The following is a 22,442-nucleotide window of genomic DNA, read 5'->3' as shown; positions in this document are numbered from 1 at the left end:
TATTGAGCTAAAAATGTTTCCTCCTTCGGAGCGGGTGTCACAGCCAGCTCAAATGTCCTCTTACTGTCAAACGCTCTCATCGTCCCGAACCGAGCCAAAGGCCTGCACCAGGAGCTAGCTGAAGATGCCAATTTTTAGCTTAAAGGGAAATGTGAATATTTTTTCACACTGAAAGAAAATAATATCTGAGTCCGATGACTTCAAAAAATACAAACTCTGATTAAGTGTGATGTTTTTCATACACTTAGAACATGCAGAGTTACACAGCAGGAAGAACCTCTGGTCAAGTTAGGGCAGAAAAATCACACAGAAGGAACCATTTATAAATACCTGGATTTTTCTGGGCACACCTTTTCTCTTCCTCTGAGCCGCTGACGCTGCGGTAGGTAATTGCCAACCTTTGCTTTCCTCAGCCCAGCGCTGGGAACAGCCCTCGGATCTTCAGCAGACAGGGAGCAGCAGCCTGACTCCTGGGGAGTCTCTCATTAGTTACAATCATCCATTTTTCATCCAGCTATTAACGACCCTTGAAGAGTCATCATCTATTTTTCTAAGTTATCTTAATCAAATGTAAGACAATCTCTAAATAGATACTTTCTGCGTCAAAAAAATCACTTTGCTCTTTGAGGCAGCAAATATTTCCCAGGATCACAGAATCCCATGGGGTTGGAAGGGACCTCTGGAGATCATCTGGTCCAACCCCCTGCCAAAGCAGGTCCACCCAGAGCAGGTCCCACAGGAGCATGTCCAGGTGGGGTTTGAATGTCTCCAGAGAAGGAGACTCCACCACCTCCCTGGGCAGCCTCTGCCAGGGAAGTTCCTCCTCATGTTTAGGTGGAACTAAGCATTCTACATGCCATAGAGGTGGGTTTGGAGCTACAGATGAAATGAAAACTTCAGATCTCAGCTACAAAGATGAGTTTGCTTGTGCCAGCCTGGGGAATGAGAGGCTGTTGCTTGGGTAAGACAATTTCCTTCAGTGTGAGAGTTTGATCCCCAACCAAGAGAACCATCACCCTCCCAACGGTGACGGGGAATTTAGGGAACGTGAATCAAATAATTTTAGTTTAAAACATTTTTCCTGAAGGCTAATAGCAATATTGAAAACACAGAGCCTGCTGTGAGCACAAGAAGAGCTGCAGGAAGGGTATTTGCTTCTCAGATTCTCAAAAAACTCAAGTTCCCAACCCATGAAAGTGCCAGGGGAAAAAAAAAAGACAGTTTAACAGTAATAGTTGATCAACATTTTATTTAACAAAAAGATCAGTTATCCAACATTTAATGGTATCAAACTCAAAAAAAAAAACCCCAAACCTTTCACTGCACTTTCTATAACAACTGTACTAAAACCCGATATACAAAATATTTCCACCCCATTGAAATACCGGTTTTGAGAAAGAAGATCCCAGGGAGCTCACAGCCCCCACGCACAGACCCGGAGAGGCAGGAAGGCGGGGACAGAGCGTGTGATGGAGACACAGCTCCCCTCTCCCTGCCTTCGGCCGCGCCACACGGCAGGGATTTGTGCCCTTGCCATGAGGGGCACCCACCCAGCCCTGCAGCACAGGGGCTCTGCTCCCTGCACCCTCTGCTCAACAGCTCACCACCTTTATAGACCTCACTGGGGAATTTTTGCGACCCAAAGAGCACTCCCAGGGCTGGTTTTGTACAGAGAACCCCCCGCCGCCAAAACCAGATGGTTCTGCTTCTTGACTCTGTCACTGTCACTTTGTTTGCTCCCCACGCCAGGCTGCCCTCCTGCACAAGCTCTACCCACCTACTCCTCAGCATAACAATTCCCAAAATAGGAGGCAGAAGCCCAATGCAAAAATCCATCGCACCCAGCATTTACGACAGCATTTGGACCCCGTAAGACTAATATTTAAAGTCTAACAAAACTATAAATAAGGTTGCAACTAGAAAGGTTTGGGAAGGGCTGATCAGAACACTGTTTCACCAGGCCAGCAAGAAGAGTCAAGGCCGTTAATTAAACACAATGCAGAAAGTAGCAAATTTTTTATTTCGTAAGGTAAAAACCCGACACACACACGGTTACAATTCTAGGCCTGTTTAATTTAATTCACAGCTTATGGAAATTTTGCAATGGCATAACTATCATCTGTGGTCTGTAATTTGCAGATCAGAGCTCCTGCTGGCAAATATTTGTATGAGTTTGTTCAGTCCCTGAAAGAGCGCTCATGCCTGGACAATTTTTACCAGTTATTTTCATGGGAATATTTTCTATTTTGTTTTCCTGCAGAAATATTTTGGATACATAAGGTTTTTTAAAATTCTTTTAAAAGCACTCAGTAAGTTTTCTCCCTCCCTCCCTCCCTCCTTCCCATCCAAGTGACCGTGTATTGTTCAATGATGACTTCTAATCTTTAGCACAAAAATGACACCACATTACGTGGTTGGTGACACCAGGCACGGCACTACACTCTTTAGCCACCATTTGTACATCCTGAACACTTTTTTTTCAAATATACCCAACAATTCCAACTGCCAATCTCTTCCAATGTAGCAGCCTGCCGGCACGCAGGCAGGGGCAGACCCGGGTCTGGAGGTGAGTGCTGACCCTTCAGACACATTCTTGCCGAGACCTCTTCCAGCACACGCCTTCCAACAGTAGATCAGCTCAGGACACTTCTTTTGTTTTCTTGGCTTTACAGTTCATCGTGTTCCTCTTTGGCCTCCTGGTCTTTCAACTTGAATTCTTCAGCGGTGACTTTCCCATTTCCGTCCCGGTCTTGATTGGTGAACATATTTTTAACAATCTTTTCAAAATCAAAACCAGGAGCGAGTTTTCCTTTGCCAGAATCGACTTGAGCTTGAATGTACTCTGAAAACTAGGTGGAGAGAGAGGAGGAGAAAGCAGCTCACAGTGAAACAGCCATTTAAAACTGAAGAGTATTTACAAAAATAGCATGTATTTGTTGTTGACTCTTTAGCATTTTACTGCTCATTATTAAGCGTATGGAATAGCACACTGTTACTATCCCATAAAGCTTGTAACCTAAATTGGACTGACTCTTTAGCATTTTACTGCTCATTATTAGGTGTATGGAATTAGCACACTGTTACTATCTCATAAAGCTTGTAACCTAAATTGGAATAATTAGGACAGACACATGAGGTTAAATCACTCTCTGTGAAGCTCAACAGGGATTTCCTCACTTATTCCAGTGCATCCATAACAAAAAAGTTCTTTTTCATAATCCTGGGGGAAGATGAGTGGAACAGGGAGTGACGTGGAACAGATCTACATGGACAGAAGGGGGTTAATTTCATGTGCCAACACAAGAAGCTCACACTGGAACCCAGACATCCACCTGCCTCTCACAAGAAACAGCACAGGAGAATAAAGAATGAGACACAGAAAAGAGACTTGAGGTATCAGGATGCCATGATGTTTGTTAAAGCAGCGTCAGGCATTACGCCTCCCACCTGTCTCGGTGCTGGGGAAGGCTGCAAAGTTACAAGGCCAGTTTTCCCTAAAAATCCCTTCCCTTGTGCACGTGATGCAGTTATTCAAAATGATTAGACAGCACCTGACAGAAGGCACACTGCTGGCTTTCCAAAAGCAGAAAGTCCACAATCAAACACTACTTTTCCATTTACTGTTATCTCTGGTGCTACCTGTTAAATCAGCTCCAGCACAGAGAGCTGTGTCTGACATTCACTGACACCTTCTAGGCCGCCTCCTCCTTCTTGCTGGGTGACCAGAAAGATGTGGATAAAACAGTCACATCCCACCTCACTCATTCTCTAGACGGGTGAAAGCTCTTTTCTTCACTGCAAGGCCACAGGTGGAGGTAAGGAGAAAAGATGGAGAAGGAAGGAAAACAAAGAGGTGTAAGAGAGAGCTAGGAAAAAGGAAAACAAGATTTTGATTTACCCCCTTGGCTTCTTAAAATGCTGGAAGGCATCTCATGCTCTTTCCTCAGCCCACAGCCTGCACCCCGAGAGCTGCAGGCAGCACTACTCCCACAGGCAAGGACAGAAAACAGAACCATAGACAAAGGCCACCAAGAAGACTGAAGCAGAGAATAAAAAGAACAGAACGCCTCAGTTAAGAGCAAGCCCAGGAGGAAACCTCAGGGAGGTTCGTGTTATCAGAGAGTGTGTGGCAAAGGCACGTGGATTTCAATCAGGGCACCCAACGACACTCTCACATCACAGATTTTAAAGGCGAGCGAGGGGAAGGAGACTTGTAGACCCAGCTCTGCCAGGCTCCAGGAGCCATGAGCCAGTTCCTGGATGCCCAGCTCCAGGTTCAGCCTTGGCTTAGGAATTCACCATAAACCTCTGGAGAGCAGACACTGTGAAGGGGCACAGCCAGGGCTCACTGAACACGGCACTCTGCCATCGTACCCGCGCCCAGAGCACCTGCTGTTGGCCAAGGAGACCACAACAGTGAATGTTCTTACATACTATGGCCATTCTGGGATTTCTTTGTTCTTTTTGGTTCTATCTCTAGAGCTAAATAACCATGTTTTAATACACATGCTGCCTTCCTGTTGACAACAAACACCTCTCAGAAGAAGAGGAGACGAGGAGAGACCCCATTCTTCAACATCTGCATTGACAGTGGTAGGAGAAAACCACTGCAAGCATTTTCATTGTTTCAGCTTACCTCCTCCAAGAGAACCTCTCCATCATGATTCTGGTCTATTTCTTCAAAGAGATTGGGAGACACTTCCCCGTTCCATACAAACATGTACCCTTCAGGCAAACCAGACACCAGTTCCAGCAGTTCGATGTCGAAAACTAACACGGCGCTGCCAGGCACCTCTCCTTCTGTCACAACAAATGGCAGAGAGGGGTGTTTATCCTCACTGACATCCAGTGTCTATTTCCTTTTAGTCCGTAATTCAATTTCTCTTCCTGCTCCAGCAGCTGCTCATCTACTGTGACCCCCAAACCCCATGACCCCCCGCCCACCAAATCTTCCTGTTCACTTCAGCAGAAGTCATCAAAACATAAAGGAATATTTTATAATAAGACTGCACCCTTTTTTTTTTTTTTTTTCATTTATAAAGGTAAAACTGTGGGAATTAATCCATTTCCTTTATCTCACTTACATATCACTGATATATCACCTTGATATCAAGGTGCAACTGCCAGACTCAGCAGTGCTGCGACAGCTCGGGATGTTACCTCAACGAAACCATGGAAGGGGCTTAATTTATTCTTGAAAAAGAAAACTGAGGTCACCTCCAATTTGTGACCAGTCACAAAGAAGCATCTCTTCAGACTGTCTGGGTACATGCCAAGACACCAACACCCACGTGATGTTTCAAAGCACGTGTATCACATGCAATTTGAATGATGGCAAATGCCTATGACACTTATGTTCATAAGGTTTTTTAACACAGCAAACTTTTTAGGTTATATTTATTATCTATAAATATACAATTTGATATAATAGTATAAAATGCTGCCTATATAATATAATTTTTCATGGAAGCCAGCAAGTGAAAATGCTCTTCTCACAAATTAATTGTCCATTAAGGTTGGCACATGATGCCCAACAGACAGCCTTTATAAAATACAAACTGTTCTGGAGCCATTCACAGAACACAGGAACTTATGCAGCTGTTTCCATTCCAATCAGGGTCTGTGGCTCTTGGTGGTCTCTCAATAGACGCCCTTCCCTCATGCCTGTTGACTGAGAAGACCAGTCACAACCAGAGATACAGGGCAATGAGACTTCTTGTCACTTCCATATTGTTCTTTTTATTATTGTTGTCCCTGTCATTAAAAATTTATAAACCTCAACGCTCTAGAACTGCTTGAAATGCATCAGTTGTGGGGTTTCAGCAGCACCGACAGCGTGTTTCACACCTTGCATTCAGCTCAGGTAGTTTCCCAGTTTTGAGTTTTCCTTGCACTTTCTAACATATTAGTGCTGAACAGTCCCCTCCAGTTATGTCTCCTGAATAATGTCACATGCCCAAGCCTGGTTACCCCAATTCTCTGTCAGGGAGAAGAGTGTTTCCATCCCTCTGCAACGCCAGAGTGCCTGGAGCTCGCCATTTTGATAAAGCCACTGGAGTTACTGGTGGCGTGTGTTCCCTTTTGAACTGGGACGGCCTTTCTGTTGGCCACAGCGACAGGACGACTTCAAACAACACAGTTTGTTCATGTCACTGGAGCATGGAGGGGTTGTATAAAATAATGAAACTAAAATCCTCTAAAAAAAACCCATCTGAGCAGCTAAGAGACGCCCACCTGATGTTCTCATGCGTAGCAGGTAACAGAACAAGCACGTTGTGTTCCAGCTACTCAAGAGACACTGGGTGGACGCGCAGCAGGTTTCTCTCACTTACCAACTCCATCTTCTCCATACCCAAGATGGGGTGGGATAACAACTGTCCGTCGCTCCCCGACACACATGTCTTGAAGGCCCATGTCCATGCCCACCACCACCTGTCCAGATCCCAGAACTATGTTGTAGGTCTTGCCAAGGCTGTGTCTGGAGAGGAAGGGAAGAAAAATTCAGAGAAAAAAAATAAATAAGTCAACACACAACTGAGAATTTCTGTTATTCAAAATTACCACAGAAGCAGCAGGTTACAGTTAATCATTGCCAAAAATTAACTTCATGCCCAATGCTCCGTTCTACCAAGCAGTTACCTGAAGTTGTTCTCAAGGGAGCAAGTTACAGCCAGCATCAAACAGAATTGTCCCTACTGTTGACAAGTCCTCTGGTACTAAAATCCTAGGCTTCTTGAATGAAATCAAATTAAACTCATTAATCCTGCCAATTAAGCCCTCAAAGCATTTTATCTCAAAATAAGGGCTTTTGCCTTTCACATATGTTTAAACAATGAAGTTGGACTTTTTAGTAGACGTAAAAATTCCAGATGTACATTTGTCCCAGAACTACAAACCCATATGGATCCAGGTGCATTCACGTGGATCAGCCATCCCTTTAGTGAAATCACAGAATCTTCACGATTGGAAGGGACCTTTGAGATCATTGAGTCCAACCATACACAAAAAAAACCCCAAAAACACCAAACCAAAAAACCAAAACAAACACAAAACAAAACCCCCAACCCAACAATCCCAGGCACTAGAGCAGGCCCTGAAGTGCCACGTCTACACATTCCTGAAATACCTCCAGGGATGGTGACTCCACCACCTCCCTGGGCAGGCTGTTCCAGTGACTGACCTCCTAATATCTAATCTAAACCTCCCCTGCCCCAACTTCAGACCATTTCCTCTGCTCCTGGCATTATTCCCTTGGGAGAAGAGGCCAACCCCCACCTCTCTACACCCTCCTGTCAGGGAGCTGTAGAGGGCAATGAGGTCTCCCCTCAGCCTCCTCCAAACTAAACATGCCCAGTTCCCTCAGCCTCTCCTCATAGGACTTGTTCTCTCGACCCCTCCCCAGCTTGGTGGCTCTCCTCTGGACACGCTCCAGCACCTCAATGTCCTTCCTGTAGTGAAGAGCCCAAATCAGTCACCATGACACAGTAGTCACTTAACCAAGACAGCTTGGAAGCTTGCTACTGTTGCTGCTATTTAACCACATTGTATTTTGAATTATACCTTGCTGCCAGTGGCTCATTTCTAAAATTCTCAGGAGTTAAACACGCATTGTGATTCTAGAAGTGCAGTGTCAAGGCTTTTTACTCGGTCTGCGTCACAGCAGCAGGACTTTTTCTTCCGTGGGTCTCCTTTCTGTGTTTATTTGCCTTGGCTGCACCGCTGCAGGACGTGCTCACACCACAATACTCACAACAGAGCAGTATTTGGGAAGAAAACAATTCAGTGGCTGAGGGGTCAGCCTTAAAATTAGGAGCATGAGATTCATGATCTTTTATCCTCTATAAAATGCTCCGAGTAAGACAATCTGACAATCTCGACATCCCTTGATTCCGGTTACAAAATGGGAATTGAGCATTCCTGCCACAGAAAAGGAGTTTTGAATCCAAGCAGGTTATTTACACACACACCTGCCTGCAGCAGCACAGTGGGTGCTTCAACGTAAGCCGGCTTTGGAGCGCTGTGTGCACTGTGAGAACTATGAGCTCCTTCCTATGTTAAGTTACAAACTGTTTCAAAATAACTTTTCCCAACTTCCCTTCCAAAAATAAAACATTATTTAGATGATGTGCACTCTCCAAAAGATGAAGGCAGAAAAAAACACCTAGCAGAAGTATTCTTGCAACCGCCAGTGCGATGGGCTCGTTTCAGTTCCACACAGGCCAGACTGGAGCAACCTGCTTGTCTCATGAACCTACTGCCAACAGGAAGAGGAGGAACATGATCATCACAGCCACGATCAAGCCCTCTGGTAGTTTCTCCATGTGGCCACTTACTGCAACACTACAAGCCCAGAACATTAGCACCCGTGTGTGGTACAGGTATGATGGTGACCAGTTTGCAACACTACAAGCCCAGAACATTAGCACCTGTGTGTGGTACAGGTATGATGGTGACTGTAAAACACATCTACTGTAAATCATCATTTACTAAAAATTAGGCTAGCTTTAACAAGACTACACCAAGTACCCCACCAGATCTCTCTCAGGAGCCCTGAATCAGTGCAGAGTGTAAATCCCAGCCAAGAAACTGAATCTGCGTGGGCAGTTCCTTCATGTGAGCCCTCTGTGGCTCTCGTATGACTGGCCCAGACACCCAAATTAACCCATTTAACCAGGCTGCCCTGCCAGCGACCTGCCTCATCACTCCACCTGCACTGTGTTCTTCTCCAACACACTCCTGCAGCCTCTCTGCTCCCGGGTCCTTCATTTTGCGGTGATAGATTGCCTTTTTCTTTTCCTCCTCCTATATCTCTTAAGCAGGCAGACGTACAAAGAAAAACACATCCTACATAAACACTCGGTTTTTCACTTGGAAATTCTTTATACCCTGCCAGCCCGCTTTGCAGGCAATTCATTCTGCTGTCACAGCTGCTAAGGACACTTTTCTTTACCGGCTGAGACACTTACGTTGAGTCCAGCAAAGTACCATCCAGGAGCGAAGCGTTGTAGTGATACTTCAAGTAATCTCCCTTCTTGCTCAGCACAGTGCAGTTGGAAGGTTTGTAGTTAACAGTGATGCTGACCGAGTCCGAGGGGTTGTGGAAGTCAACCACGTGGATGTCAAAGACCAGCACTGCAGATCCTGGGATCTTCCCTAAATAGGAAGCAAATTGGAGAAAGAAATGGAACCCAAACGGGCTTATGACGACCAGGTGCTGCACCCCGGAGGGATATATATTCCCACTGTGTCTGCTACCGCATCACTTTGCTCTTCTTGCTCAGAATTAAAGGATTACATCTCCTCTGGATGCAAGAGATGCAACCTGCACCCAACGGAGGGAAGAGAACCGGTGGGAAAGCACTGAACAGGCGCCCAGTCCAACAGTGAAGCTCGTTAATCTGAATTTGAAAATTACGCAGAAACAAAGCAACAGCCGTGTGTTTCCTGTGCCCATCCTGAACAACTGATTTGTGTTTCATGTTCCAACTGTTTATTGATCATATTGATCTCCTGCTTCACGGAGCTCTGTTCTGTCTAGAAGGTTTCACTTCCTTAAAACGTCCTGATAGCGAGGAACTTCTTCCCCCCTTCCCACCACAACGCGCGGCCGCATTGCCAGGGCTGACACACACCCAGACCCGTCGGCGGGGTTGGGGTTTGGGTTTGGAGGAGCCTGATTCCCAAACCAACAGCACAGAATTTGCATTCCCAGAACTGAGGCTGATCTTCCAACTCGTTTTTTGACAAATAACACCCAGGAGGTACCTTCGTGAAACACCAGCCATAAAACTGATCAGCTAGAAGGGTTACTGTATGCAGTCCCCTACAGCAATCCTTTTAGGCAGCAATGAGTTTTCCCAAAGGAATCTTAACTGTATGTCATCCATACACAGACACTCTGCTGTTACATGCACCCACCATTTAAAGAGGCGGCTCAGGAGTCCACAAAACCTGTGGCTGTGGAAGAAATGGGGAAGAAAACTTAACACAATTGATTCCTTTAGCACACAGACCTTGTTAAGACACACAGGAAGGAAGATCTCCCACTGCAGAGCTCCTGGTACCCTGTGTGAAACACTAATTGTCCCAATGAGATCAGGTCACCAAGTACCTGTTTGCCTGAAACACTAATTACCCAAATAACTTCAGGTCACCAATTACATGTGAGATTGTGCTACATTTTTAATGTGCTGCCTATTCAGCTAATTAAAATGATTTTGCAAACTCTGAGTGTAATCCTGTCAGTTGCATGCCCACAAAATAATGAACCAATTTATAAGTCTTTCAAATGCCAAAAAAAAAAAAAAAGGAGCTACACACAGGTGCACCAAGCAATGAAGGAAACATCACAAATTATGGAAAATTTGAATGAAAAGTCAAGCTCACCTCTTCCTTCTTCTCCATATCCAAGGTGAGGGGGGATTATTATTCTTCTTTTTTCACCAGTGCATACACCAAGCAAACCTTCATCCATTCCAGCAATCACATAACCTTTCCCGACATAGGTGTCATAGGTATGATTTCGTGAATAGCTAGGAAAAATATTTGCATTTTTGTAGCATCAGGTGTACTCAAGAAAACATGGAATCTTGCAATAGGTCTGCAACACAATTCTTAAACCAGTTAAGGTCAAACACGTGGTCATTAACTAGCACCAGAGCAGGACAAAGCAATCACCACACTCAACAAATCTGGGCCACCAAGCTTTATCAGTCAGTGATGATGTGTCATTTATTAACCAGCACAGAGACTCTGGCTCAGAAACAGCTTATTTGCAAGTATGTTTCTGCTATATCTTGAAAGAAAACCTCACTGATGTATTTCAGACTAAACAGAAAACGTGTTTTGATAAGTAACTGAAAAAAAATTAGTTTTCTCCTTTAAATTTTTTCACTGATGTATTTCAGACTAAACAGAAAACATGTTTTGATAAGTAACTGAAAAAAAAATTGGTTTTCTCCTTTAAATTTTCCTCTGCTCTGACTCTATTTTAATAAGTGCTTATCAACCAGATATAGTTTACATCCATTTTCATGAGACACCCTTCGGACTACCTCATTTTGCAACCACAGCTATGTAGTCCAACTACTGAAAGGAGGAGGTGGAATGAATAGGTTCTCCTGGGCTGCACAGCATGATGAGTCATGACAACAGAACAGTATCAATACTGTCCCTCCCCTCCAAACGACGTCAGCCACTGAGACGTAGGTTGAAGGATCTGCTTCAAGACCTAATGATAGAACAAAACAAGCCTACAACAGCAAATGATGTTTATTACAAGGATGTGTCTGTCTGCTGCTTTTCTTCAAGGCGTGCTACGTGAAGGCACATCCCAAGGAAGGGAAGGCAGAAAGGTTTTAATTCCTCTTTACCAGGTAACTCTGGGGAAGAGCAAGACCAGTACAGACCTCGGTGTAATTCAGAGGGTTATTCAACTGCTCTAAGTCCAGACAGCCCTGGCTGGGCTGCCCGGGGCAGTTCTGCAGCTGAATACTGCAGAGGGGAAAAAAAATTAAGGACAAGATTATTAGACCTCTTGGCCCCTGCCATTCACAGTGCTTTTGGCATGTTCTCTGTATTAGGGAGAATTTTTTTCCTGGCCAGCTCCAAGGCTCTCAATAACTATTGTTCACTGCTCTATTTCTTCATAGTTACTTGTTAGATACTGGTTTTTCTCGTAAATTCTGCAGGAAGCCAGGATCAACACTAACAAATAAGACCTCTAACAACTGTCAGTGCTTTAAGAATGATTTAGAGACTACTGTCTACAAAGCATTTATTAATATTTATTGACAATAACCCTAATATAAATAGTAGAGCCACTAAATTTTTTTTTTAATTTACTATAGACATTACTTCTCAAGAGATGGGCAGGTGCACTATGGATAAGTCTAAAGTTCTTAACTGATAAGTTTTCCTAAGTTGTAAATTAGGGTCTACAGTGATGGCTGTTGATGCAGATCTCCTGCTTTTCATCCCTCCCACTGGGCTGGGCAGCTGAATGGGGAGGGTCAAAGTTAATTCAAAGATGCAATTCCCTGACTCCTCCTCATGGGAAGAAGCACACATGCCATACTAATAGCTAATGTTTGCAAAGTGATCCTGATCTTCAGCTTGCAGCAGTTGTAAAAGTATGAAAAAGATTTTCATTAGTTTACTTTGCACAACATTTTGCAGTGGCTTGTTTTCAACTCCTTTTAGCTAATTGTGCCAGCTGTTCTGAAAGCTGGGGTGGGCAAGTAAAGTACAGCGCATTGAAGAGCAAACAAAAGTGACAGGAAGCTGCAGGGGTACTATTCATCATACAATTCTGTACACGAGGCTCGTGTGCCCAGAGAACTTTGAATCTGAAGTGAGAGCAATCCCTCCTCCTTTACCACAGAGACCCCATGGTTGACTTCAGTCCTGAAAGACATCAGCTGCCAAAATGCAAAGTTTTCAAGTACAAAGGGAAAGGCTGTCCTGAGGTCAACCCTCAAAGAAGCCACTAGCACACTGAATCACAGTTCTCAGGATACAAAATGGGAATTGTGTTCATTTTCTCTCTCTTCAGGAGTATTACCTATTTGGCACATAAACAGTATGGGGCAAAGGGTCTTCAGGAGTGTGTGTCCAAAGCACACGCAGCTTCACCCCCAGATGGCGTCCCTCATCCTGTCATAACACAAAATAGCCTTTGCCTTCCCATACTGAAAAGGTTCCTAGGAGTTTTTTTTAGAAGAGAAGACTCTAACTCCACTCACAAATTTCAAAAAGGAAGGAAACCCAAAGAATTGTTATTTGGGTACATTATGGACAAGAGAGAGGAGACAAACTGGAACTGGGATGTGTAGGGCTGAACGGCCCAGTTACCTGGAGTCAAACAACGTGCCATCCAGAAGCGTGCCGTTATAATGGTACCGAAGAAAGTCTCCCGTCTGGCTCCTCCGCTCGCAGGACTCAGGCACGTACTGGTTCTCAATAGCAATACCATCTTTGGGGTTATGAAGATCGAGCAAAACCACATCAAAGACAAGTGAAGCTTGGCCAGGGATGTCCTTACCTACAAAAGGTGTTAAGAGCAGAAAACGGGTAAGAAAGAGCAGATGTTCCGTAAGGAGCATAAACATGTTTATCGAAGAACAGTAACCCACTGCAAAAATATCAGACACCTCCCCTCCCAAAATAAATTAGCATCATCTGCTTCTAATCAGTCTTTTTTCTTTTCATGTGTGGGTTTGTCTCTTAATTCTCCAACTCAGTTATTTCATTCTGTTCCCATTGCAATGGCACTGCCTCACCAAATCTCCAACTCAGTTATTTCATTCTGTTCCCACTGCGATGGCACTGCCTTGCCAAAACCAACAGCCTGTTCAGCAACGTCCTTAGTCAAGACACACCAGCTCCATCTGAGCTGCATGGTGTAGTCCACCAGCGTTTCCAACACACTTCATCAAAATGTATAAAATAACCATCAGAATACAAATTTGGTACGTCTGTTCTTCCCATCCTGTTAATAGGAAAACAGGAAACCACATGATGGAGGTTGAAGAGGGGTAAATTGAGTATCTCGGTGAAAAAGTACCTTTCCATCAATAAACAAATTATAGTATGGGTTGCTTCGACTGAGAATGATTGAGCTCAAGATCTTGGCAAAATTTTAAAACATAACTCCACAAAGTTTTGTTATCCATGGAGATGCCTATCCCAGTCAATGGTAATGAAGTCACAGAAGGGGTACAAAACCTTGCACACCACAGACACATTCTTAAACATTAGAGCAGAGAAAGAATTTAAGGAAGCATTCCAAACTACACCTAACTGCCCCCCAATTTAACACGGAGACCTTTATGCATGACCTGCAGGCTGCACAGAGTCTCACGGGGCAATTCATCCACCTTGTCATTATTACTGGGACATTGGTTACCAAAAAAAAGAACAAAACTGGAACCAAAACTCCATTTTTCTCTTTTTCAAGTTTTCTGCTGCTCTGTGGCAACCACCGAAAGAATTATGCAGTCACCTGATTTCCAGTTTTTGGAGCCATTAGGTATTAACCACAGATTATATTCTCTGAATGAAATAAAATTTCAGTGTATAAAGATTATTGTTGCATCAACAATATGTCTGTTAAGCAGCCTACAGGTCACATTTTTTAAAAATTTTTTTACTTTCTAATCAGTCCAATCCTGTACATAACACATTCTGAACCCCTCTTTCCATCACGTTGTTCCGTCTGTCCGAAAAGGCTGTTAACATTGCCCATGAATTTAAAATACACAAAGCACAAGTTTGTCTTATAATACGGATGACGTGGGTAAAACATTTTTTAAAAGAGTAATTTTTACCATCTCCTTCTTCTCCATATGCCAGGAAAGGTGGAATTGTGATAATACGCTTCTCTCCTACGCACATTCCCAAGAGACCCTGATCCATACCAGGAATCAGCCACCCGATTCCCACATACGTATCGTAGGTTCGCATCCGATTATGGCTAAAAATGAAAAAAAAAAAACAAAAAGAAACATAAAACCATGCCACGGGAAAGAGCAGTATTAACCTTCAGAAGCCACACGCTGTACACAATAGAACTCACAATCTGCTGCTCTGAAAACACTGCTCCTTGATTTACCAAGGGCTGGCTGGGCAGTGATTTCCAGCTGCTGAGCTCTTTTAGGAACCCAACAGAGGTTTGGAAAAGCAGGTCAGGAACATCATGGCAGCTCTTATTAAAGCATGATTTTCCACCAAACTTTAATGAAGTACACACCCGCCGTAAACTCGAAATCTCAGTATGAAAGTGTTAGTAGCTCAATTTCATCACAAAAAAACCCACGCTTGTATCTAACTTGAACAGCCATGCTGCAGTGGTTACAGAAACTATTAGCTGACTGCAATAAATAGTGATACAGATCCAGGGAATGAAATTTTAAAAAACAAAGGATCTGGGCTGCTAATGCTCACACAGAAATAATGTACTGTTTTATTGGTTTGACTCAGTACTGCTGTTCTGTAACCCCTGAATAAATTACTGACACTTATATGATGCTAGCCTTCATTTATTCTCCGTCTGGGCAATTAGCACTAATTGTTATACCAGTGAAGGGCAAGGAAGCCATGGTTTGTGTGACACCAGATAGCTGTTCAAAGACACACAGAGGCACAACCCAGCTGCGTACCTTGAGTCAAACAGGGTCCCGTCTAAGAAGGTTCCATTGTAATGGTATCGTACGAAGTCAGACACCTGGACTGTCCGGGGACACTTCTCAGGCTTGAAGTAAGTCTGGACCTGCACTTCGTCCTCCGAGTTCCAGAGGTCGATCAGAAGCACATCGAAATGGAGCACAGCGTTGGGGGGTATCACACCCGCTGCAAAACCAGACCAACACAACCGGCTCCATCTCCCCTTTTCTACAGGACAGCAGAGAGAAGGGAACCAACCTACTCACTCCCTACATAAAATCCATGATGTACAACTTACTCTTTCCTGCGCTCATATCCTCCTGTCCCCTTGTCACTGCTGCAGCTACAAAGCAGGGGGGCAGGAGGGTGGAAATCTGGCAGCATGAACCATTATCAAACATATCTGTCAGGCAAACTGCATATGACAAATCATATGAAGAGCGGCTGAAGGAGCTGGGACTGTTTAGTTTGAGGAAGAGAAGGCTGAGGGGAGACCTCATCACTCTCTACAACTACTTGAAAGGACACTGTAGAGAGGTTGGTGCTGGTCTCTTCTCACAGGTAATTAATGACAGAACAAGAGGGAACGGCTTCAAGCTCCAACAGGGGAGGTTTAGACTGAACATTAGGAAGGAATTTTTCCCAGAAAAAGTGGTCGGGCATTGGAAGAGGCTGCCCAGGGAGGTGGTTGAGTCACCATCCCTGGCTGTGTTTAAGGGACGTTTAGATGCAGTGCTGAGGGACATGGTGTAGGGGAGGACTTTGTAGAGTAGGGGAGATGGTTGGACTCGATGATCCCAAGGGTCTCTTCCAACCTGAATGATTCTATGATTTGTTGCCTCTGAAGCTGCAGGGCAAAGCTGCTCTTGGCACCAACAAGACCCTCTGCAGCACTGCAATGCCAAACCAGCAATTATCTCACAGCCAGGTAGGTACAAATAAATAGTTAGCTTTAGTAGCAAGGTTGGTTCACTGAAGGCCCTCTATAGCCAACTGCAGTCAGCTGCAGTCAGGTGCAGTCAACAGCTCTTCCTCCAGCAGGCAGAGGGAGCCTGGAGTGATCCACTCGGCTGCAGGCTCCACAAACACACCGAGTGGGGCAGAACCCCTCTGAGATTCACCACTTGCAGTTTCTACCCCTTCTCTCCTGTGATTCCATTCTCTGTCCGCCCTGCTCGATCGCTGCCACAGCTCTGGGCTGCCCGGGGCGGTACTTACCGACCCCCTCGCTCCCGTAGGCAAGATTGGGGGGGATCATCACCAACCGCCGCTCGTTCACGCACATGCCCACCAGAGCTTTGTCCATGCCAGCAATAAGCTGGCCTTTCCCCACGAACACGTTGAATGTGGATCCTCTGTCATAGCTAAAAGGGGGAGAGCAGGCAAAAATGTTAGCGGTTCATTCACCCACAGTTCCACTCTTTTTTTTGGAAGTTTAACAGTAACCCTGCCCCCCACCTTGCCCTGTCAGCGTAATTTTATTGCAAGACAGCTGCTAAGAGAAGGGACAAATCTAAATGTTTCTGAGTCTTCAACCCAGCTCTCCTTCTGGTCACTGCTCACCATCCACCCTCAGTCAGTTCACAGACGACACCAAGTTGGGTGGGAGTGTTGATCTGCTGGAGGGTAGAAAGACTTTGCAAAGGGATCTGGAGAGGCTGGATGGATGGGCCGAGGCCAATGGGATGACGTTCACCATGGCCAAGTGCCGGGCCCTGCCCTTGGCAGCTCCAGGCTGGGGGCAGAGTGGCTGGAGCTGCCTGGCAGAAAAGGACCTGGGGGTGTTGGTGGCCTGTGGGCTGAAGATGAGCCAGCAGTGTGCCCAGGTGGCCAAGAAGGCCACCAGCATCCTGGCCTGTGTCAGGAACAGCGTGCCGAGTAGGGCCCGAGAGGTGATTGTCCCCCTGTACTCAGCACTGGTGAGGCCTCACCTCGAGGGCTGTGTCCAGTTTTGGGCCCCTTCCCACAAAAAAGCCATTGAGGGGCTGGAGCGGGTCCAGAGAAGGGCAAGGGAGCTGGTGAGGGGTCTGGAGCACAAGTCTTGTGAGGAGAGGCTGAGGGAGCTGGGGGTGTTGAGCCTGGAGAAAAGGAGGCTGAGGGGAGACCTTCTGGCTCTCTCCAACTCCCTGAAAGGAGGGTGTAGCCAGGGGGGGTCGGTCTCTTCTCCCAAGGAACAGGCCATGGGACAAGAGGAAATGGCCTCAAGTTGTCCCAGGGGAGGTTCAGATTCAAGATTAGGGAAAATGTTTCGGTGGAAAGGGTTCTTAAGCCTTGGACTGGGCTGCCCAGGGCAGTGGTTGAGGCCCCATCCCTGGAGGGGTTTAAAAGCCAGGTTGACCTAGTGCTTAGAGACATGGTTTGGTGATGGTTTTGATCAGAGTGAGGTTGATGGTTGGACTCAATGATCTGAAAGGTCCCTCCCAACCTGGACAATTCTATGATTCTGTGGAATGCATCTGGCAGTGTGCGATGGGTACTGCAGGCTCCCAAAGCCCCTAACTAAACTAAAAAGGGCTAATTTACACACAATACAGCAGCACTAACACTATAAACAGTAAAACTACGGATGAGAAAGAAAAAACTACACACTTTTCCAAGAGAGGAAAGGCTGGCTGCTCCCACAGCAGGATGTCAGCATACTGACTGGGGAGTAACACCATAAAAATATTACACGAGATCGATCAACTTTATGATGTGAGACATCACAGCTGAGGAGTCTCTGTGGGAGAAGAGGAAAGGGAAGAGGATGCCTTTTGGAATAATATTTTTGAGATTTGCCAATTGGTTATTTAGTTTCTCCAACTGGTTACTTATTTTCTTCTCCACTTTCTCAGCTCTCATTTCATTCATACTTAAATGGGAAAAAATAGAGACATGCTTTAAACAGATCAAGAATCAAGAGAGGTAACTAAATGATCTTCCACCAGAATGACTACAGGAACATTAGAAAGGTAAAAGAAGTGATGTTTAAATGATAGTAGTTTTCCAGAGTGCAGAGAGAGCAGTGGTGTTCCCACAGCAGAACACTAGCACTGGCTTATGCCGTTAGTTTGACCACCTTAAATCCACACGACCCCACTTCACCGGGCCTGAAATACTGCTATTTAATTTTTTTTAAGCAATGGGTAAACATACAGCAGGAAGCATTTCAAAAGCTTCACTCCTATTTTTAAATTTTTACTGCTTCCATTTTCTCAAATTCCTTTTAGAACTTAACGGATTTCTTTTCCGGATAGAAGGCACCACTGGAAAAAATAATTAAAAAAAAAAAAAAAAAGCTTGTGCTTCTTTGTCTGCTAAAATATTCAGGAAAGCTGCCAGTAGCAAGATATCACTGGGGAAATGATGTCAAACTTTCCTTCGAAGACTATACACATCACTTCCACAACACACTGAGCCTCCTAACAGCCCCAGAGCCTCCAATCCCTCAAATATTTCACTGAGTGATCTCTCTGTTTGCTCCATCTTTTTTTGTTGTTGTTTAGTTGGGTTTTTTTAATCTGGCAAACATTTCCCTTAAAGTAGGCAACCTTCTCTACAGAGCATTCACTCTCAGTTGCACAAATATGCCTACTCCCCAGGCATGGACGGAAAATATTTCAATTAGCTCCTGACAAATTCTTTTATACACACAAAACCACAACGAAGATGTTAAGACTAACAAAATAATAGGTTCTAAGAACCCCCCAAAAGTGGTACTTTGCAGCAATTGACAAAGCTTGGCAATACATTGCGGGGGTTGGGGGGGACACGACTATACTTAAAAACAAAAGAGCTTTTTTCCTTGCCAAAAATAAACCTACGATTACGAACGCATTGATGCTCAGCACAGAACTGAACACAGCAGTCAAGGGATCACGCAGCTCTGCAGATTTCTTAAAACTAATCACAAATAGTTTCTCTTGGAGGAATTCACCAAATTCACAGCAGATGACCAGGCAAGTCAATTCAGACTTAACAATGCAAATACTGATGGGGAAAAAAAGAAAAATAAACAGGCACATTAGTTAATTTATGTGACACAGTCATGGTTACGAGGACTCTCGGCAGCCCGTTAATGGGAAGAGCTGTGTCACTACCTGCTACATGGAAATACAGAAAAAACATTTTAAACCTCAAGAACATTTTCAGCAGCTGAAGAAGGAATGAAGTCAAATTGCCCCTGGTTCAGCACCTGCAGTATTTTCTAGACCCATTTCATAGTGGTGTTTGACTAAACTGCACTTTCATAAACTTAAAGAAACAAAACCAGGTAGCAACCCTTGACAGGTTAAAAAATAGGCATTCCAATAGGTTAATTTAAATCCAAATTGACTATCTTTAACTTGTCTGCAGTGAACACTGAAGATTTCATGACAAATACAGCAAAATATTTCTTCAATTAACCTACAGAACACAAACACCTCCTAATTATCCATTTTCTTAACATGTAAGATCACTGACACCAATCTTAAAAAAAAAGACCATTGTTAGCGAATAACAAAAAAGTTTGTCAACAGGACCTGCCACCTAGGAAAAAAAACCCCAAGATGAACACACCTGACTTTTTACACCCTTTAGAAATGAAGACAGCCATACAAATACCCAAGTTAGATTAGACTATCATCGTTATTATTTATTTACTGGTATTTAGGGGATGTAAAGCCACAAACACACAGTTCTGCACAGCTTGTTCCTGCCCCAAGCAATTCAGAGACAAATCCCACCTTGGAATGAAAGGAGAGCCAGCCCCCGAGCAGCCCCTCCGGGAGCTCTGCCTGGGCTTTGCAGAACTTTGTGGGGTCGAGCCCCAGGGCCCCCCTGCAGGGATGGGGCAGCAGGGCTGGCTTCCCCATGGTTTTCACACTTGGAAATCCAGCTGTGAGGGCACTGCCCTTGGGCTTCCTCACATCCCCAGCTCGGACTTATTTCCCGAGGCTGTCGGCTGCCGATGAATTCACGGTCCTGCCGGTGCTTTGTCACCAAGACTGCACCAACAGCGTGGTGGAGGCACCCAAACCACCCTGTCCCTCCCTTTGTCCAGGGAAGTGTCACCGCCGGAGCACGGGAGCCCAGTCCCCTCCCGAGGAAGAGCTGAACTTGTTCTGAAAGACAGCTCTTTCCCCCGGGGCTACAGATTTCCCTTGAAGCACAGGGCAGATTACCAGGATTTACTGAAAACACATTTTGGTTTTTTCACCCCTAATGCCGCTTTGATCAGTGGTGATGAATTAGGCAAGAAAAAACAAATAAGCCGTCAGCAGCATCAGCATCCTTCCCGATCTCCTGACCCCAGCATTTAGGCTTCCTGATCCCAAAATAACAGCAGGAAAGTTGCTGGGCGCTTCACGGCGCATCGGTCACATTTACTCAGCGGCAACTTATCCAAAAATTTCTGTGGAAGCACAGCCTGGTAATTCCTATATTTTTGGCAAACACGATGGTTCAGAAATGTTTGCGTTCGAGTGGGTTTGAGCCCAGAGGAGACACGGGAACCGTATGAAGGAAACGGGCAGGAAATCACTAACAGCACAGGCTCCTGTTTACCAGGCTAACCCAACACCCCGCGGTCGTCCCGCTCCCAGCAGAAACCTCCTGCTCAGCCCTTTGGAGCAGCTGCTGGAAGAACGTGGTGGGGAATCCATCAGGGCTCACCAACTATTGCAAACTGGAGCCAGCCACCCCAGAGGTATTGTCCCCAGCCCCCACACCTCAGCCCTTTGCCTCGTCATGTTTCAAAGACATCTTCCCATGGTGGCCTGTACATCCTGTGTTCTTGCTCATGTGGCATTGTCCAGCTTGCCAGCAAACTTACAGCTGGTCACCCCAAAAGGGCTCAAGGGCCACAGCCAGAATCATAGAACTGTCCAGGTTGGGAGGGACCTTTCAGATCATTGAGTCCAACCATCAACCTCACTCTGATCAAAACCATCACCAAACCATGTCTCTAAGCACTAGGTCAAACCGGCTTTTCAATCCCTCCAGGGATGAGGCCTCAACCACTGCCCGGGGCAGCCCAGGCCAAGGCTTAAGAAACCTTTCCATGGAAACACTTTCCTAATCTCCAATCTGAACCTCCCCTGGGGCAACTTGAGGCCATTTTCTCTTGTCCCATGGCCTGTTCCTTGGGAGAAGAGACCGACCCCCCCCTGGCTACACCCTCCTTTCAGGGAGTTGGAGAGAGCCAGAAGGTCTCCCCTCAGCCTCCTTTTCTCCAGGCTCAACACCCCCAGCTCCCTCAGCCTCTCCTCACAAGACTTGTGCTCCAGACCCCTCACCAGCTCCCTTGCCCTTCTCTGGACCCGCTCCAGCCCTTCAAGGTCTTTTTTGTGGGAAGGGGCCCAAAACTGGACACAGCCCTCGAGGTGGGGCCTCCCCAGTGCCCAGTCCAGGGGGACCAGCACCTCCCGAGTCCTCCTCCCCACGCTGTTCCTGACACAGCCCAGGATGCTGGTGGCCTTCTTGGCCACCTGGGCACACTGCTGGCTCATCTTCAGCCCACAGGCGACCAACACCCCCAGATCTTTTTCTGCCAGGCAGCTCCAGCCACTCTGCCCCCAGCCTGGAGCGCTGCAGGGGGTTGGTGGGACCCAAGGGCAGGACCCGGCACTTGCCCTTGATGAACCAGAACAAGCGACAGGACCCGAACGGCCGCCTCCCCCCTGCACCACCATCTCCGAGCACCCCCACAACACCCTGATGCCCCCCCCCGCAAAGAGCACCCCCAGAGGAACCGAGGGGCTGGAGAGAGGCACCCCGGGTGTGGGGGTGGCCCTCCCGGCCCCCCAGGCGCCCCCCACGAAGCAGACCTGGAGTCGAAGCGGGGACCCGAACGGCCGCCTCCCCCCTGCACCACCATCTCCGAGCACCCCCACAACACCCTGATGCCCCCCCCGCAAAGAGCCCCCCCAGAGGAACCGAGGGGCTGGAGAGAGGCACCCCGGGTGTGGGGGTGGCCCTCCCGGCCCCCCAGGCGCCCCCCACGAAGCAGACCTGGAGTCGAAGCGGGTGCCGTCGGGGAAGGCGCCCAGGTAATGGTACCGCACGAAGTCCCCGGGCCGCACGGCCCGCGGGCAGCTCTCGGGGACGAAGCGCCGCTCGACGCGGAGGTCGGTGCCGTCCCAGGGGGGCTCGGCCGCCGGTACCGGCGGGGCCTGACAGGCCGCCCAGCTCACCAGCAGCGCCGGCAGCAGCAGCGACCCGCAGCCCGGGCCCCGGGGCCGCCGCACCGCCGCAGGCCCCGCCATGGAGGGCCGCAGGGTGGGAGCCGGCGGGGATGGAAGGAAGGAGGGAAGGAGGGA

General features: G+C 46.5%; 1 protein-coding gene across 2 annotated transcripts; it reads right to left on the bottom strand.

Annotated features, from left to right (window-relative positions):
• Positions 1-1,987: 1,987 nt before the first annotated feature.
• FKBP9 (FK506 binding protein 9) lies at positions 1,988-22,419 on the bottom strand. 2 transcript variants are annotated; one of them, XR_001412851.1, is made up of 11 exons: positions 22,135-22,419; positions 16,381-16,526; positions 15,159-15,348; positions 14,328-14,473; positions 12,853-13,042; positions 10,387-10,532; positions 8,967-9,153; positions 6,333-6,478; positions 4,637-4,800; positions 3,640-3,795; positions 2,722-2,849 (listed from the first exon to the last, which is right to left on the bottom strand). XR_001412851.1 is itself a non-coding variant. In XM_014949492.1 (10 exons), exons 1-10 carry the CDS (start codon positions 22,386-22,388, stop codon positions 2,667-2,669), a joined length of 1,752 nt encoding a protein of 583 aa, XP_014804978.1. In that variant the 5' UTR covers positions 22,389-22,419; the 3' UTR covers positions 1,988-2,666. The 2 variants fall into 2 exon arrangements, 1 of the variants encoding a protein (XP_014804978.1); XM_014949492.1 differs by lacking the exon at positions 3,640-3,795 and having other exon boundaries at positions 1,988-2,849.
• Between the last annotated feature and the right edge of the window lie 23 nt (positions 22,420-22,442).

Source organism: Calidris pugnax, unplaced genomic scaffold (genome assembly GCF_001431845.1).
Source record: "Calidris pugnax isolate Ruff unplaced genomic scaffold, ASM143184v1 scaffold124, whole genome shotgun sequence".
NCBI lineage: Eukaryota > Metazoa > Chordata > Aves > Charadriiformes > Scolopacidae > Calidris > Calidris pugnax.
This window is presented reverse-complemented; position numbering and strand designations above follow the sequence as displayed.